Here is a 20,154-nt window from a genome sequence, read left to right on the forward strand (position 1 = left end):
CTCGTCTTTCCAGTGGTAGAGGTATTTATTAGACAATAACTGCCTGGTTGTGTTATCTAATCCTAGGTCTAAAATATGGGACTTGGTTTCATTGATTTTATAATATGATGCTGCTCCAAATGTCGTTAGTATATTTTGGAGATTCGGGAGAGATGAAATAGGATCAGACACTATAAGCACTATGTCATCTGCGAACAAACTTATTTTATTATCTATTTGCCCAATTTTTATACCAGATAGTTTTGTGTCAGATCGTATACGTTCTGCTAGAGGTTCGATGGCTAAATTAAATATTAAAGGAGATAAGGGGCAACCTTGTCGTGTTCTATTCGAGATGCCAAAGGGCCTAGACATCATATCATTTGTGTATACTCTCGCTGAGGGGCCCTTATATAGTGCAAAAATTGCCGATAAAATATTTCCATGAAAGCCGAATTTTGAAAGCACTGACTGTAAATAGCCCCAATGGACCCTATCAAACGCCTTCTCTGCATCCAAAGAAAGGAGCAGAGAAGGCGTTTGATGTCTCTCAGTGAAGTGTATAATATCAATCAGACGTCTTGTTGCATCTGAAGATTGTCGACCTTTAGTAAAGCCAGACTGATCTTTGTGAATGAGGTCTGGTATGTAGTTCATCAGTCGATTCGCTATTGCTTTGGCGTATATTTTGATGTCAATGTTCAATAATGTCAATTTTCACGTGCCTGTGGCAAACGAATTCCACAGATACCTCTGGTTCAGAGTCGGGGAAGAACATCTACAGTTCATCTGCCTCCCTTTCGAGCTGACAACCTCACCCAGAGTCTTTTCAAAAGTTGTTCTAGCCGTGGTGGCCCTCATCAGAACAAAAGGGATATGCTTGTATCATTATCTTGACGATCTCATATTACTGTCCCAGGACAAGGAGCGGCTGTTGATCCACAGGGAGCAAGTTATCTCCACTCTGTCCAAATTCAGGTGGCTCCGAAACTTGGAAAAAAGTCATCTGGAGCCAACCCAATGCCTGGTATTCTTAGGGGCCCAGTTCGACAGAAACACAATCTCTCTCCCACTGGACAAGATCCCAATCATCCTAAAGGAGAATCTCAGGGGCTCCTCACTCCTGAAGGCCTCACAGTGCCTAAGAATCATCGGCACAATGGTCTTTACGACCCCCATGGTCAAACCCGAAAGTCACCTCAGTGTTCCATGAAAACCAAAAAATTGTCCTACCTACATTTAGGGCCCAAGGGTTCACCTATGCACATCCTCTGGATGTAGATGAATTACTGAAGGAATACCTGCAAGCTACTTCCTCCTTTAGACGCTCCAACTACCTGTTTGTCTTGCACTATGGCAGTAATAATGGGAAGCGAGCTTTGAACAGAACAATTTTGGTCTGGATCATCCAGTCCATTCAGCAGGCTGATAGGACTAAGGGCTTGGCTCCTCCAGAGGCAGTGACAGCACATTCCACCGGGGTATGGTGGTTTCTCCAGATGTCATCTGTAAAGCGGTCTCATGGGCCTTCATTAATACCTTTATGTCACATTACTTTATAGAGCCTGCTTCTCTAGCTTCTGTGAACTTTGGTTTAAGAATCCTGTTGGTTGATGGGGTAAATTAAACTTTTCTTTGATCAGCATACCCACCCGTGTGGACTGGCTAGTTATTTCCAAAACTTAGGCTGCCATGTAGTCTGTCAGGAAAACTGAAAATGTATTATCAAATACCCTAATTTTCCTTTCCTGATGGACCCCATGGCAGACGGAGGTCCCACCCGTTGGTCAAGAGTTGGCTATTCACAGAACACAGTCTCTAGCGGTGAGCTCAAATTTATGGATGTGGGGTCCTATAGCATTGGAGAGGAGGCAGGGTTAACCCACACGTAAGCTGTCATGGAATCCATCAGGAAAAGAAAATTACATCGATCGATGTGGATGAAGAAATCTCTGCCAAGAAAAGTAAATAAAAATATATGCCAAAGCATATGGGCAATCCGACTCCAATGTCCACCCCTGCTTGTATGCTCTTTTTTAAATGTGGTGGTGAAATCACCTCCTACATCACTGGAGTCGCTAATTTATGTGTCGTGAGAGCAAACCCTGTTGCTGTCAAAATAAATAAATCAGTGCTGCAGCTGAATGGCGTACAGCATATATGCTTTTTTTTTAACTGTGGTGGTGAAATCACCTCCTACAGCACTGGAGTCCCAGATTTACGTATGATGACAGCAAACCCAGTTGCTGTCAAAATAAATAAATCAGTGCTGCAGCTGACTGACATACCTAAAAAGCAAACAATGGTAACAATAAATCACAGTATCAATAAAACATTAACTCAATAAAACAACTTTTTTTTCTTCGAAATCTGTGCCAAAAAAAGAGTAAAAAAATCCGCCCCTAATATCCTCCTGCCCCCATGCTTTGTCATATATGCTCTTTTTTTAACTGTGGTGGTGAAATCACTTCCTACAACACTGGAGTCACGGATTTACATATCGTGAGAGCAAACCCTGTTGCTGTCAAAATAAACAAACCTGTGCTGCAGCTGAATGGTGTACCTGCAAAGCAAATAATGGTTAACAATAAAACACAGTAACATTACAGTATACCAGTAGGACATAACTGCAAAGCAAACACGATAAAACATTACAGTTAAGCATAAAATACAGTAAAACAGAGCAGAACAATAGAGAGAGAATATACAGAGAACAATAAAATGTTAACTATGTTTGGCTTTTTTATTTTTATTTTTTATGTTTTTTTTTTGTTTTGTTTTTTTACACTGTTATTGTAACTATAAACGTTCCAGCTTAGGGTCTTTCAAAATGCGATGGCCATCTCATCTTTCGAGATCCTGTGTAAGTGTGCCCTAGGACTGCGCCGTGCTGTACCCTATGCTAATACTCCACTAGTGTGTGGTAGAGAGGAAAACAGTCACTGATGCAGAGACCAGGTTGGTCGGAACAGGAGGGACAATAAATGCGGTTGTCGCATCTATATCCTCACTTTCTGCAGACACGACATCTTCTTTGGGGTGCTCTTTGGGTAGAGGTACCTTGGAGGACATCCGAAAAATGCCTCTCATGCAGCTGGCTCACTGCATTTTCATTGGGAAGTTAGGGTACAGCACCAACTGGAAACAGAAGGGCTGTGATGATCTCTTCCTGGAATTTTAGGAAGGATCCAGTTCGTCCAGAGCAGAGCCAATTGAAAAAAGTATACAGACACTTTTCTGTACCAGCGTTTGGCCTCATGGGCAATTAAGTATGGCGTCATCATCTGGTCATTGAAGTCCATCCCTCCCATGTTAAGGTTATTGTGTATTCGTGGACACAGAGGGGCTTCTCAATAACACCAGTCGCCATTAGTTGTCAGATCTGCGTGAATGAAGGACAGAACAAAAACATTCCGTGCGTCCCTCCACTTCACTGCAAGCAATTTATTACATCTCAAGCAGGCCTTCTCCCCCCATCTAAGTTGGGATTCTACAAGCCGTGCAATTAGATTGCACGGTGCCACATGCACTAATCCCACAATCAAAAAGGTGACTAAAAAGTGGCAAGTCCTGGGCCTCTCCAGGCCCAATGGTAACCTCTAGAGTAAGGGACAGCTGACATCCTTCTGTGTAGAGTGGGTTACGAGGCATGAGTGGGGGAAATGCAAAGTAGAGTAATGGGTGCCAGACACTTCTGGAATGCAAAGAGATTTATTGTCTCTTAAACAGAATTGTAGGAGAGAGGGTTAGGGCCAGGACACCCTTTAGTAGTTGCAATGTTAATTTAGCAGACTCCTATAGGTAGACAGCCATGCAGGGAAAGGCATCCAGCAAGACACTACATCTGTGTGAGTAGGGGAGCTGTCTCCTATGGCAACAATCTTGAAACTGTTTCTAACAAAGGTTGTAATGAACTTATTCACTCCTTATACAAGCTCTCTGGTCTTGGCCATTGTGGAGCGGTTGGAGTCTGTTTGATTGAGTGTGTGAACAGGTTTCTATTATACTGGTAAGAGTTCAAACAGGTGCAGTTAATACAGGTAATGAGTGGAGAACAGGGGGGCTTTTTAAAGAAAAAATAGCAAGTCTGTGAGAGCTAGAATTCTTACTGGTTGGTAGGTGATCAAATACTTATGTCATGCAATAAAATGCCAATTAATTACTTAATCATACAATGTGATTTTCTGGATGTTTGTTTTAGATTTCATCTCTCACAGTTGAAGAGTACCTATGATAAAAATTACAGACCTCTACATGCTAGGAAAACCTGCAAAATCGGCAGTGTATCAAATACTTGTTCTCCCCACTGTATAAGTGGTACCCCTTTTCGAAATAGGGTGATATCAAATCCCAAACAATCTTACCACTGCTCCCTATGTAGTCTGGGCAGTTAGGGGGCTGCACAGTGCTAACTTTCCCCTTGTAAACCATAAATATATATGTATAGCCTGTAGCCCTGTCACAGAGCTTATACATCTTGACCTCATATCTGGCACTCTTGCTGGGGAGATACTGTTTGAAAGCAAGGCGGCCAGAAAACTTAAATTTTGGAAATGTAATAGGCAAATTCTCTGGCAAGGGTCAAATGGGGATCTGCAGCGATAAATTGACCTGAGTATAAATTGCTTTGGTCCATAATAGATCTGTACAGATCTTCCGTGAAAAACAGCTTGTAAAAGTCAAGGATATTAAAATGTGCTGTTTCCACCTGCATTCCTGGTTGGCCAGTGAATGGAGGAAGTACGGGCTCTGCAGAATGGGCGGGCTGCCAATCAGGATTAGCAAACACAGCGGGTAGGGCACTATGGGCTCTACGGGCCTGTCTTTGAATTCTTGGTGGCTGCGGTGGAATACTTGTGCTAGCCACCGGACCAGCTTGAACTGCCCTTATGAGACTTGCCACGTTATCAAGTGTTACTGCAGTGCTGGTTTGTCTACGACCAGGACATTCTAGGCCACTGGTGCTTGCCAGTTCAACAGAAGGTTGAGCGGCACTAATACTGGCTCTCTGTTCCATCAATACGAGAACCCTGCAGTTGTTGCATCTCAGCAACAGAAGAACGGGGTCGGCTACGCCTGACCTTAGCAGGGACCACTACTCCCTCGTCAGAGTATATGTCAGGTTGCCGCTGCTCTCTACGGGTTCATATACTGAACCTAAATCTGACAGTGAGGCTTCCACTTCACTCTCATCTGTCATGCTCAGCAACGTGTAGGCCTCTTCACTAGTGTACCTCTGTTTAGACATTTTGGCCACTAAATTTATAGGTACAACTAGTGCAACTCACAGGTAAAAAAGCAACTGGTTGTCAGCAACTGCTTGAATCGCTAGCAAAAAAATTACCTTTTAGCATTAGCAGGGATCAGGTGTGACTGCTAACGCTGCAGTTTGTGTGCTGTGTTTTGTAAAGTGACAATGATCTTCTGATACTGCCCTTTTGGTGGGCTGGACTAGGTGGTGCTGGCAGGCATCTGCCGCATTTTTGGGAACACTATACTACTAGGCACGCTAATATAGTTCTGATCAGAGCAAATGTATTGATCCGTTCAGACACCATACTAGTAAGGGGGTGTATGGTGTGTTAGTACTACTGGCAATAAAAGGGTTAAAATCTCACATTGTCTGGGATTGACGCTACCACTAACTGATGCTAACATCTAAAGTGATGTCACCTATGACACTAATACGGTGATCAGAAAATAGGTCTGTACACTATACTAATGTCACTGTGACAGGGAGTGAAAGTGTTAACTGGGGTGCGATCAGAGGGTTAAACCCTTTTTTATAAAAAAAAAAAAAATAAGAGCCCTTGAAATAGATCAGCAAATAAACTAGCTCTTCTCCTTCCTACAATCAGTGTGCAGGGATTGGGGGGGTCCCGTGAGAGTGTTGGACGTTTGATATCAGCATGCCACACACACAAAAGGTTTAACACACAAACCTTTATTAGGCAATATACAGCGTGTATCCTGACGCTATAAAATACTGACTAGCTAAGAAAATATCTGTACATTATACTAGTAACACTGGTGACAGGGGGTGAAATGGTTAACTGGGTAGTAATCAGAGGGTTAAACCTTTATTAGGGGGTTAATGGGGGGTACCCTAAACCTACCTGGACCTACCACTAACTGCCCTAACGCTGTTTAGTGTCACAAGTGACACCAATACAGCGATCAATGAAAAATCTGAAAACTGCAATTGGTGACACAGTGACAGGGAGTGAAAGGGTTAACAGGGGGGGGGGGGTCAGGGGGGTGATCAAGGGGTTAAATGTGTACTTACATGTACTGGTGTCAGTGTAGTGTTGGTGTAGATGTCTTCTCTTCCCAAGCTGGAACCGAAAAGGCATCCATGAGGGGAGGTGACACCATTTCCTCTGCCTGTTTTTACATTACACAGGCAAGGACAGTCTGCCCTTCATCAGAACCGATCACCAGGTTCAGGCCAAAAATCAGTGGCCTGGGCCTGGAGGCTGATCGGTTCTGGAACAAATCCGATCGTCGCAGGGGTGCATGTGAATCCAACGTACAATGAAGACGATTCACGCAGGAGACTCAACTTGCCGCAGTACAGCTGTGGTGGCTGGTTGGGAACTGGTTAATGTCTAAACCACTGGCAACAAAAGTGAGAACACCCCTAAGTGAAAATGTCCAAATTGGGCCCAAAGGGTCAATATTTTGTGTGGCCACCATTATTTTCCAGCACTGCCTTAACCGTCTTGGGCATGGAGTTCACTAAAACTTCACAGGTTGCCACTGAAGTCCTCTTTCACTCCTCCATGATGACATCACGGAGCTAGTGGATGTTGGAGACCTTGAACTCCTACACCTTCCGTTTGAGGATGCCCGACAGATGCTCAATAGGGTTTAGGTCTGGTCTATGCTTGGCCAGTCCATTACCTTTACCCTCAGCTTCTTTAGCAAGAAAGTTGTATCAAAGTCGCACCCATCCAAAGTTGCACCAGAGTTGCAATACAAAGTCAGCGCAACTTTAGAGTCGTACAAGTGTGAATGGAGCCTGCTCCACTTTTCTTCACCTGCAGATATTTTTTGCATTGCAAGTGGTAAATAGGGATGAGCTTCGCGTTCGAGTCGAACATACGTTCCACTCGAACATCGGCTGTTCGCCCGTTCGGCGAAGTCCGAACGTTTTGGTCCGTTCGCGGCAAATTCGTGTGGCGCTCACGGCCCACAATGCACTGCGATGGCGCAGTGCATTGCTGGCTCATGATTGGCCAAGCATGCACTGCGACCCCGCATGCTTGGCCAATCGCAGCGTCAGCAGCGAGGAGAGCCATGATTGGCCACAGGCAGGATGCCTGTGGCCAATCATAGCTCAGGCTGTGTAGTGCACGCCCCACACTATATAAGGCCGCCAGCGCGGCAGCCTTGTGTAGTGTGCTGGCGTCTGAAGCAGTGGGTGTTCTGTGTACCTTCAACACAGAACACACCGATCGGTTTCGGCCGATTTTCGATCTTGCTGTTGTGTAGTGGTTGTTGTGTGCGTGCCCTGACCGCAGTATACACTGCTATATTCACCTCACCTATATAGCTAGTGATCTATTATAATAGAGCTTGCAGTCAGTAGTGTTAGGAGCTAGTGCGTGCTGTCTGCGTGCTCTGTACCCAGTACATACCGCTATATCCACCTACATAGCTCTTCTCTATTTAAGCCCACTTGCCATCTGCAGGAGTTATTGGAAGTTGTGTGTGCCTCCAGCACAGCACAGTATACATCTGTATATACCCCTTTATCTCTAGTGTTCTATAATAAAGGCATCTGCAGGAGTTAGTGGGTGTTCTGTGTACCTTCAACACAGTACACACCGATCGTTTTCGGACGATTTTCGATCTTGCTGTTGTGTAGTGGTTGTTGTCTGCGTGCCCTGACCGCAGTATACACCGCTATATTCACCTCACCTATATAGCTAGTGAGAGCCACCTATCAGTGCCACCTATCAGTGCCCAGCAGTCCCATCTATCAGTGGTACCTATCAGTGCCCCTTAGTGCCACCCATCTGTGCCACCCATCCGTGCCATCTTATCTGTGCCCGTCTTTGCCCATCAGTGCCGCCTTATCTGTGCCCATCGGTGCCGCCTTATCTGTGCCTATTAGTGCCACCTTAACTATGCCTATCAGTGCCCACCAGTGCAGCCTATCAGTGCCCACCAATGCAGCCTATCAGTGCCCACCAGTGCAGCCTATCAGTGCCCACCAGTGCAGCCTATCAGTGCCGCCTCATCAGCACACTTCAATGAAGGAGAAAAATGACCTGTTTGCAAAATTTTATAACAAACTATTAAACATGATTTTTTTTTTTTTTTTGCATCTTTTTTTGTTTGTTTAGCAAAAAATAAAACTTCCAGCTGTGAATAAATACCACCAAAAGAAAGCTCTATTTGTGGGAAAAAAATGATAACAATTTCATTTGGGTACAGTGTTGTATGCCCGCGCAATTGTCATTCAAAGGGCATCAGCGCTGAAAGCTGAAAATTGGTCTGGGACTGAGGGCGGTTTAAGTGCCCAGTAAGCAAGTGGTTAAAAATGTACCAGTTGAAAATTACAAACAGATTCAACTTAACACAACAAACCTACACAGTCCCTGTCTTGTTTGCACCGCCTGTATACTGCTGTTCTGAGTATATAGGGCCTGGGGGCCACACGCATTTCCTTTTTTTAATATGGGTACGGGGTTCCCCTTAATATGCGTACAGGACCCAAAGGGGCTGGTAATGGGCAGGGAGGGCTACCCATGCCATTTTTCTCAATGATTTTCAACCATATTGCAGGAACCAGATATAACATTAATACCGCAAGCAGCTTTAAATGACGTTATTTCCGTTAAATGTCATTTTGTGCAGGGACTGTTCTAAACACGGGAAACACGTGGCACTTCACAGGCATACTACAGACACCCCCCAGGCACCATATTTAAAGGAATATTTCACTTTTTTTTTCCACTTTAATCGTCATTAAAATCAGTGCTCCTGCCAAAACGCCCGTTTTTTTTTGCATTGAACCATGTCCCCTGGGGCAGGAGCCAGGTCCCCAAACCCTTTTTAGGACAGTATCTTGCATATTAGCCGTTAAAATTAGCACTTTTAATTTCGAACGTTCGAGTCCCATAGACTTCAATGGGGTTCTAACGTTCGTATGAATTTGGGGTCCGTTCGAAAGTTCTGGTGCGAACCGAACCGGGGGGTGTTCGGCTCATCCCTAGTGGTAAAGGAGAAAGCAGCTCATCTATTTATAACAGGGTATTGAATTATAATTAATGGAGATCCGGTTGGTAACATTTTTCTTTCTGCAGAGATTCAAATCTAATTTTTCTTCTGTGACTCAGGTCTTTCACATCACAGCCCCCTTTACATTAATGTACTCAGTCCCTCCTTTGCCATCACAGCTCCCCTTATATCACAACCCCATTTCACATAAGACCCCCCCTCCACCTTCGCACATCACAGTCCCCTACATCACAGCTCCCTTTTCACACATCACCGCCCCCCATATCACAGCTCCCGCTCTTGCATCGCAGCTTTCCCATATCACAGCCCCCCATATAACAACACAGACCCCCATATCACAGTTTCTCCCTCTCATATCACAGCCCCTCAGTATCACAGCTCCTCCTCACAGCCCCCCATTTCACAGCTCCCCCTCTTATTTTGCAGCTCCCCCTTCTCACATCACAGCCCCCCATATCACAGTCCCTCCTATATAACATTACAGACCCCCATATCACAGCTTCTCCCTCTCACATTACAGCCACCCCATTTCACAGCTCCCCCTTCTCACTTCATAACCCCCCCTTATCACAGCTGCCCCTCTCACATCACAGCCCCCCCCCCCCAATCTTCCCATTACCTTTACTCAGCATTGAGGAATGGCAGGGTGGACGCCTCTTCTGAATGTACTCGCCTGCCATCACTGAACTTACTACAGGGAAGAGGTCGGGGGGCCCGAAAGGTCTGCACTGAGGGCAGGAGCTGCCAAACTATTCTTGTTAAAAAGAGCTTATTAATATGAAATTTTGGGCAACTGCCACTCCTCCCCCTGTAGACCATCCATGCCTCCCACCCTCCTCCCTGCTGTGAGTTCAGCAGCGGCAGGCGAGTAAATTTAGAAGAGGAGTCCACCCTGCCATTTCTCCTGCCCTCTACAATGCTGAGATTTTTTTTTTTTTACAGCTGTAATACCAGGAGAAAAGGAGAGGAGTCCAGGGCTACTAAGTGGTGCAGCCATGGTCCAGACAGACCGTGGTCTGCCATTTAGTGACGCTGTGGACACTGGACAGTAATGAAGGTGACAAGTGAGGTCCAGTGAGGGGAAGGTGACAGAGGGACAGAGGGGAACATGGATGGCATTATCAAGTGGCATACTGCATCTGGTATCAGGCTATGGGTGGCAAGTGACACACTGCAACTGGTGTCAGGCTACGGGTGGCAAATGACACACTGCATCTGGTGGCAGGCTATGGGTGGCAAATGACACACTGCATCTGGTGCTAATCAAAAAAATGCATGTCACACAGAGTGGTGCTGTGGATACACAGAAGTACAGCAAGTGCCACGTCCCAATTAATATTTTACAAAAAAGACAAAAGATGGGGCTTCTGGACTTTTTAGGCACCATGTATAAAATAACAATCATAGAATAAAGATAAAAATCAACATTTTATTAAGAACATATTATTTTTTCATTGTACTAGACAACAGAGATTGCTAAAAGAGCATCTATTCACAGCAGGACTCATATCCTCATAATATACAGACTATACCGCCATTTCACATTTTCACTTTTGAAAATAGATAGTAAACATTTAATACATAATCTTCAGAAATATGATTATTCTACTCGCGGTATTAGGTGTACTGCTTGAGAAGGAGAAAGCTCTACATGTTTCGCGTGTTTTAACACGCTTCTTCTGGAGCGAGAGATTTGTGTGACTAGTAAATCAAAAAAGTGGGTTCAAAACGAGGGACCCCACAAGGCTGATTCACAATCCTATAGAGGACTGCTGCAGTTTCAATGTTCAAATGGTTGATAGCACCTAAACGCACACATCAATGCCTCCAGTTCAGAAGAAAGGTTTTTTTATTTTATCTTGTTTTACTTTTTGGCCACGATATCCACACCATAAAGTATGGCCTCTCCTGCAAATATCTAGTGTTTGTAAGCCTGAAATCAGGAGGCTGTTTAAATCAGTAGTTGTCTCAAACCGTGTGGAACATCCGATTCGGACAAGAAGGTTTCCCTGTGTAGTTGCACCAGGCCAGATAATCTCTGCAGTCCTCTAAAGGTTTCAGCCTAGTGTTTGTTTCCCAGGCCAGCTGTGCATATCTGTGGATATCGTGGCCAAAAAGTAAAACAAGATAAAATAAAAAACCTTTCTCCTGAACTGGAGGCATTGATGTGTGCGTTTAGGTGTTATCAACCATTTGAACATTGAAACTGCAGCAGTCCTCTATAGGATTGGGAATCAGCCTTGTGGGGTCCCTCGTTTTGAACCCACTTTTTTGATTTACTAGTCACACAAATCTCTCGCTCCAGAAGAAGCGTGTTAAAACACGCGAAACATGTAGAGCTTTCTCCTTCTCAAGCAGTACACTTAATACCATGAGTAGAATAATCATATTTCTGAAGATTATGTATTAAATGCTTACTATCTATTTTCAAAAGTGAAAATGTGAAATGGCGGTATAGTCTGTATATTATGGAGGATATGAGTCCTGCTGTGATTAGATGCTCTTTTAGCAATCTCTGTTGTCTAGTACAATGAAAAAATAATATGTTATTAATAAAATGTTGATTTTTATCGTTATTCTATGATTGTTATTTTATACATGGTGCCTAAAAAGTCCAGAAGCCCCATCTTTTGTCTTTTTTGTAAAACACTGCATCTGGTGGCAGGCTATGGGTGGCATGTGACACACTGCATCTGGTGGCAGGCTATGGGTGGCATGTGACACACTGCAGCTGGTGCAGGCTATGGGTGGCATGTGACACACTGCATCTGGTGGCAGGCTATAGGTGGCATGGGACATACTGCATCTGGTGGCAGGCTATGGGTGGCAAGTGATACACTGAATCTGGTTGCAGGCTATAAGTGGCCCCACTGCATCTGGTGGCAGGCTATGGGTGGCAAGTGACACACTGCATCGGGTGGCAGGCTATGGGTGGAAAGTGACACACTGCAACTGGTGGCAGGCTATGGGTGGCAAGTGGCACACTGCATCTGGTGGCAGGCTATGTAGTAATAGAAATAATGTGGTTTGATCATCCTGACACCAAATCAAGCATGATGTCAGGATGATTTAGGTGCTAACACCAGCCATTTGCCCGACAAATCACCCCCCCCCCCCCCCCCCCGCCAAGTTCCTCATCAACCCTGAAACTACACCCCCCACCTCATCTTTTTTTGGAAAGGGGGGGGGGGGTGTCCCTGAATGGCAGTTTCGAAATGTGGTCACCCTAATGCCAAATCACATCATTGTGAACCTAGGTTTAAGAACACTGGAGTGGAAATATACCTGAACACTTATTTTGCAGAAATCCTTCCTTGAAAATCTCAGCTACCCAGGCCTGAAGTTCAGGATCTTCCTTGACCATCTCATCACTTGTATAATAATAATTAATTATGTTGGACACAAAGCTAGAAAGAAAAGAAAAGGTTACTTTCAGGGAGGATATACACATCAAAGCTTAAGTCCAAACAAATGACTACATCATTACAGTTATACATTTTTTTTTTAATACAAGCAGTGTAAATCCTGTATTTATTAGCATATAACACTCACTTTTCACCATGAAAATTGGGCGCAAATAGCATGTGCGTGTTATACATCAATACTACAATTTTAGCTGCCTCGGAGTGGACAGGGAGCGGGGTGGGACAAGCGCCATCAGATTACACACAGTGAGAATCTCCTGTTTACTTGGCAGCCTCTGTAATAAGAAGTCCCGTCTTCTGGGCTGCCATTGGACCACTGTTTTATCTATCATAGGAGATTCTCATTGTATGCAATCTGTCGGCGCTCGTCCCGCCCCCCTCCCTGTCCCCTCTAGGCTGCAGTAGGACATCGATCAGACTGCACTGAAGGCAATGGTGATGCTGCTGCATTGATGGCAATGGTGAGGCTGCTTTGATGGCACTTGTTAGGCTGCAGATGGGCACTGACCTTTATTTTGCTTCAGAGTTTCTTATTTAAAATTTACGGTTTTTTTCCATTTAACTTCCCTCTTAAAATTAATGTACGTGTTATACGCCTGTACGTGTTATACGCCAATAAATACAGTACCTGATTTTGACATGGTATCAGCCACTTGTATTTCATTGTACAATAGAGCTCAGACTGGGGGAAAGAGAGAGGCAGCATAAGGAGCCAAACATTTTATGCCACAGTGCTCATGTGCTAACAAAGAACATACTAATAGTAAAGAATGGTAAAGAGAGTGACAGAAAGATAAGAACAAAGCAAAAAGGAGATGCGTTCATCAGTCTGCTGCTTCTCTTTTCACTGTCCAGTCACAGGCTGGGACAAGACTTAACTGCAGCAAATTAAAATCAGGTATTTTATCCTGCCAGACAAGGCTATGTTATGTGGCAAAGCTGTGTAAGCCTGGGTTCACACTGTAGCAATGCGGGAACCAGCGCGATTCCAGTGCGTAACTCTCCCGCAGGCAGTTTACACTGCCCTCTGCGAACCACTGTGGGTGTCAATACAATGTTAATGAGATCCCCAGATTGGTTCACAGATCGCTGTGCGGACTGTGGATTTAGACAGGAATCAGATTGCATGGGTGTGAACCTTTTTTATGCGAGTCCAGACATACAACTGTATGGCTGAACTCGCATTGTACAGACATCGTGTGTGATCGGCACAGCAATTCGGGTGCAAATCACATGCCATGGCTGTGTTCCCATAAGTGTGAACACAGACTAAATCTCAGAACAGGATGGACAAAATTTATTTGGCTTTTAAAAGCCTAGCAGTAATAGGGACGCCAGGTCAAATCCCAACCACTGCACTACCTGCCTGGAGTTTGTATGTTTTTCCTGTTCCTGCGTGGGTTTTCTCTGGGTTTTTAGCTTTTCTCCCACACTCCAAAGACATGCATGTAAGTTATCTGGCTCCTGTCTAAATTGGCCTTAGTATATGTATGTATGAATGTGAGTAAAGCCTCATACACACGCTTCGACTTTCGGATGAAAGAACATCCTTTTTTTGTGGCATGCTAGTCTCATGTCGAAAGTGAAGAGGTTACTCACAATAGGAACATTTTCGTACGACAGACTACAGCGTCAGAAGTGCTGTAACACGTTGAATAGTTTTGTATGTATTCTTTCGTTTCTGAGCATGTGTAGTCTTGCTCTTGCGATTTTATTTTATTTTTTTTAATGAAAACTGTACTAATGAAACGAATATCGGATGTTGAGTTCACATTCTACAAAAATGTTATAGTCTGCACATCTAGTTTTTGTCTGACGCAAAAGTGAAATCGGCTGTCGAAAAAAATCAAAAATCAGCAAATGGCTTGTTGTATGAATTTTTCCATCTGATATTCGTATCATGTGTACAGGCATTTAGAGACCTTAGATTGTAAGCTCCTAGAGGGAAAGGGCTGGCAAAAAAGTGAGTACACCCCTAAGTGAAAATGTCCAAATTGGGCCCTATTAGCCATTTTCTCTCCCCGGTGTCATGTGACTCGTTAGTGTTACAAGGTCTCAGGTGTGAATGGGTGTTATCGCTCTCACTCTATCATAATGGTCACTGGAAGTTCAACATGCCACCTCATGGCAAAGAACTCTCTGAGGATATGAAAAAAAGAATTATCGCTCCACATAAAGATGGACTAGGCTATAAGAAGATTTCCATGACCCTGAAAGTGAGCTGTAGCACGGTGGCCAAGAGAGCGTCATATGCAGAGGTTGTCTTTGGGAAATAGAGGTATGAGTGCTGCCAACATTGCTGCAGAGGTTGAAGGGGTGGGGGGTCAGCCTGTCAGTGCTCAGACCATACGCCGCACACTGCATCAAATTGGTCTGCATGGCTGTCATCCCAGAAGGAAGCCTCTTCTAAAGATGATTCACAAGAAAGCCCGCAAACAGTTTGCTGAAGACAGGCAGACTAAGGACATGGAATACAGGAATCATGTCCTGTGGTATGATGAGACCAGGATCAACTTATTTGGTTCAGATGGTGTCAAGCATGTGTGGTGGCAACCAGGTGAGGACTCGGAGTACAAAGACAAATGTGTCTTGCCTACAGTCAAGCAGGGTGGTGGGAGTGTCATGGTCTGGGGCTGCATGAGTGCTGCCCGCACTGGGGAGCTACAGTTCATTGAGGGAACCATGAATGTCAACATGAATAAACTATTGCATATCGCCACAGAGTGACTGTGAATACTGCTAAAATATCAGGTGCCACGTCCTATGATTTAGACAAAGAAATACGAAGAGGTAACCTTTTTGTGAACAGCTGCCTCTACCTGAGCGGCTGTTCACAAGAAGGTTACCTCTTCATATGGTCATAAGCAGGTATTTGCTCCAGCCTTCACTCCCCCGGATCACAAGCAACCTTTTCACTCCATATACCCTCTACCCTATTATGGGCTATGATATCCCTATAGGGAGTTTTGTGATGTTATAAAGGGTCCCTTACCCAGGATCCTGTTTAGTGCTGGATACACACGTCGAGAGTTGACTGACTACTATATACAGTTTTTCAGGCACTGCTTATATACCTCTACCTGTACATTGTATTGGCACCCCTTGTTGCTATCAAGATCATCTTTTTTAGTTGATTAATCACTCAACATATATAGTTATTACTATATACAATTTTTTTTTCTTTTCAACACTATTAATATTTTTTTTAATATGTTAAAGCGGAGCTCCACCCTGAAGTGGAACGTCCGCTCATCGGAACCCCCCCCCCCCCTCCGGTGCCACAATTGGCACCTTTCAGGGGGGAGGGGGTGCAGATACCTGTATAATACAGGTATTTGCACCCACTTCCAGGCATAGATAGCCGCAGAATCTGCGGGTATTTACGCCACTTCCTGTCCCTTCCCCACTGTCTGCTGGGAAACACACGGGTCCCAGAGACAACAGGGACTGTCTGTATTGCACAGCGTGACTCGCGCATGTGCAGTAGGGAACAGAGAAGTGAAGCCGCAACCGACATCTTCAGTATGGGAATCAGGAAGTATGGGAACTTCCTGATTCCCATACTGAAGAAGCCAGCGGCAGCACCAGAGAGCCGAGTGACAGATCGGTTTTGGGTGCCAACATCGCGGCGAGTTGGACAGGTAAGTGTCCATATTTTAAAAGTCAGCAGCTGCAGTATTTGTAGCTGCTGACTTTAAAAAAAAAATGTGGAACTCCCGCTTTAAGTCTTTTTTGATTCTCCTGAAGAAGCGCAAGGCACGTAACATGTAGAGCTCAGGATTTTACCACCATCTTCAATCTGTTTTGATAGCCTCTATCTGGAATTTAATATCTGATCATGGAATGAGTAGTCATCCACCATCAATTTTTTCATGTTATCTCTGTTGGCTATGTACAGTTCATATTTTCTTACTCAATGACATGGACTGTATTCAGTGTTGATTTTAATGTTGTTTCTATGTTTAATAAATAGCTTTTTATATCATTATACCTATGTGGTCATGCCTAAAAAGTCCAAGCCCTCATTTTCTATATTTCTTATGAATGTTAACATGTACTGTGACATACTGAAACAGAGCATGATCCCTTCCCTTTAGAGGCTGGGCCGCACCGCAGTATTCCAACATAACAACCCCAGACACATCTACAAGACAACCACTGCCTTGCTAAAGGAGCTGAGGGTAAAGGTGATGGATTGGTCAAGCATGTCTCCAGACCTAAACCCCAGAGCTCAAGTCCTGCAGGAACTCATGGGAATGGCGTTCACGTACTATTTCCACAATGGGAACGCGGTTCCCATTAGCCTCCTGAGGCTATTCAGTGTGTAGTCCGCTGCTCCTCGGCCGCCCGAGTGACTGGTTGCTAGACTAGGGCCGCTCCGCGCCTAGCAACCGGTCACATGACGTCGGCCATACACGTGGGCAGTCAGTGGGCAGTGCGCATAAGGCCTCCAGCACAGACAGACACACGCCGCTGGGATCCGGACTGTCTCCTCCCTCCCCTCTACCCAGTGCCAGACAGTCCAGGCCTCCTGGAGCCACAGCTACCAGTTTACTTCTCTCCCGAGAAGTAAACCAGGTTAGTCACTAGTGTGATATTAAGTTGCACTCTGCAATACCCCACCAATACTCTGCATTACCCAATACTCTGCAATACCCTGCCAATACTCTGCATTACTCAATACTCTGCAATACCCTGCCAATACTCTGCAATACCCTGCCAATACTCTGCATTACCCAATACTCTGCAATACCCTGCCAATACTCCGCAATACCCAATACTCTGCATTACCCAATACTCTGCAATACCCTGCCAGTACTCTGCAATACCCTGCCAATACTCTACAATACCCTGCCAATACTCTGCAATACATACCCTGCCAATACTCTGCAATACGCTGCCAATACTCTGCAATACATACCCTGCCAATACTCTGCAATACCCTGCCAATACTCTGCAATACATATCCTGCCAATACTCTGCAATACATACCCTGCCAATACTCTGCAATACATACCCTGCCAATACTCTGCAATACATACCCTGCTGATACTTACTCTGCAATACTTACCCTGCCAATACTCTGCAATACCCTGCCAATACTCTGCAATACATACCCTGCCGATACTTACCCTGCAATACTTACCCTGCCAATACTCTGCAATACCCTGCCAATACTCTGCAATACATACCCTGTCGATACTTACTCTGCAATACTTACCCTGCCAATACTCTGCAATACCCTGCCAATACTCTGCAATACATACCCTGCCGATACTTACTCTGCAATACTTACCCTGCCAATACTGTGCAATACCCTGCCAATACTCTGCAATACATACCCTGCCGATACTTACTCTGCAATACTTACCCTGCCAATACTCTGCAATACCCTGCCAATACTCTGCAATACATACCCTGACGATACTTACTCTGCAATACTTACCCTGCCAATACTTACCCTGACAAGACTCTGCAATACTTACCCTGCAATACCCAGCAATGCCCTGCCAATAATCTGCAATTCCCAGCAATAATCTGCCATGCCCTGCCAATACTCTGCAATAGCCTGCCAATACTTATCCTGCCAATATTCTGCAATACCCTGCCAATACTTACCCTGCCAATACATATTCTGCTAATACCCAGCCATACCCATCCATGCTCAGCCAAAATATTATTGGGGGAGATGACGTGGATATTACAGTGGGGGAGATGTATATTACAGTGGGGGAGATGTATATTGCAGTGGGGACTATATCGTGGTGACATTTTCACAGGTTTTTGGAAATTCAATTATTATTTGCTGATCCGAAAAATGATCTGATCCGTGACTCTGATCCAAGGAATGATCCGATCCGTGAGTTTTTTAATACGTTGCCGATAATCTTGCAAGGCAAAGGCCACGTTATTCCAGTTTGTGGGATATTTTCTAATTTGCTGTATTTGAATTTGGAACAGGGTGTATTTGTGTTAGAAATTCCCTGCGAGGGAAAGATCATCACCCATTGTGTTGATTATTCTGTTTGACAAGTTAACTTATTTTGTTTTTGTAAACTGGCACTTTACAATAAATGTACTGTATTTTCTGTGAAATATATATGCATATGAGTGTACTTTTTTTTTTTTTTTGGTGGGGGAGTGGATCTTGGGTGGGAATTCCCACACTTTTTTCCCCAGGACTTGACCCCTGCTAAACCCTATTGAGCATCTGTGGGGCATCCGTAAACAGAAGGTGGAGGAGTGCAAGGTCTCTAACAACCAGCTCCGTGATGTCGTCATGGAGGCGTGAAAGTGGCAGTGTGTGAAGCTCTGGTGAACTCCATGCCCAAGAGGGTTAAGTCAGTGCTGGAAAATAATGGTGGCCACACAAAATATTGACACTTTGGGCACAATTTGGACATTTTCACTTAGGGGTGTACTCAATTTTGATGCCAATGGTTTAGACATTAATGGCTGTGTGTTGAGTTATTTTGAGGGGACAGCAAATTTACACTGTTATACAAGTTGTACAATCAGTACTTTACATTGCAGCAAAGTGTCATTTCTTCAGTGTTGTCACATGAAAAGATAGAATAAAATATTCACAAAAATGTGAGGAGTGTACTCACTTTTGTCAGCTACTGTATATGTAAAGCAGTGCGTTAACTAATGGCACTAAATACTTGTAAAATACATTTAAATCAGCTCCCATCTATGTATTTAGCTGTTTACCCGGAGTTCAGTTTTGACACTAAATCATTTTTATCTTTAAATATGAAAGATCTTTACCTTTCCATAGCTGCCCAGATCTTCATGCCATCATCCCTATACAAGTAGTTGGGAATGTGTTCCATTCCTCTCCCCTTTATATCATCAGGGAGACAAAGGCTGCTATAGGTCAGCTCAGCCATCGCTTTCCTCAGAATTACTGGGACCCCTCCTTTCCCAGTCACCAAAGCCTTCAGAGAGAATACAGAAAAACAAAATATGTGTAAAATATTTTCATACTACACATGTATGTATGTATGTACTGCTATGTCCGTGTGGTTTGACGTATATAAAGGACGCATCAAACACAATTTGGAAAATAAGAGTAGGGGAACATATACAAAAAAATGTATAAGGAGAAAAATTACACAGTGTGTCAAATCACTTTAGACACCATCATCATAAAGATCCAAGGGACCTCTCCTAGTGCGAAATTAAATGAATATATTTATTACAAACTTTAGAGCATGCAGGTTTAAATATAGAATTAGAATTAGATTTAAACTGCTCCATTATTTATTATTAAATTATATAATATTGAGTGTGGAGATATGTCATCTTTTATGATTTTTTTTATTTTTGGGTTTTGATCCTTGGTTTTTTGAATGTATACTATGTCTAGGGGGATCTTTGTGCAAATTGGAGCTAGAGAGAGGAGGAGGAGATCACAGCATCTGGAAACTCTTACATCTGAGATTCAAACACTAGAAAGCCAAAACCAATCTAACCCTGACCCTTCCACTAAACATAA

The 20,154-nt window shown here is 44.1% G+C and overlaps 1 protein-coding gene across 1 annotated transcript in view; it reads right to left on the reverse strand.

Annotated features, from left to right (window-relative positions):
- The window catches only part of LOC143983852 (arachidonate 12-lipoxygenase, 12R-type-like), a 225,244-nt gene that overhangs the window by 41,770 nt on the left and 163,320 nt on the right, over positions 1–20,154 (reverse strand). Inside the window, exons 10-11 of the mRNA XM_077483951.1 lie at positions 19,425–19,594; positions 12,514–12,635 (exon numbers count right to left, since the gene is read on the reverse strand). Coding sequence (XP_077340077.1) covers positions 12,514–12,635; positions 19,425–19,594 — 292 coding nt within the window. The remainder of the gene's footprint in view (positions 1–12,513; positions 12,636–19,424; positions 19,595–20,154) is intronic.

This window comes from Lithobates pipiens, unplaced genomic scaffold (genome assembly GCF_037356315.1).
Source record: "Lithobates pipiens isolate NorthernLeopardFrog02 unplaced genomic scaffold, aLitPip1_a1.2 Scaffold_16, whole genome shotgun sequence".
NCBI lineage: Eukaryota > Metazoa > Chordata > Amphibia > Anura > Ranidae > Lithobates > Lithobates pipiens.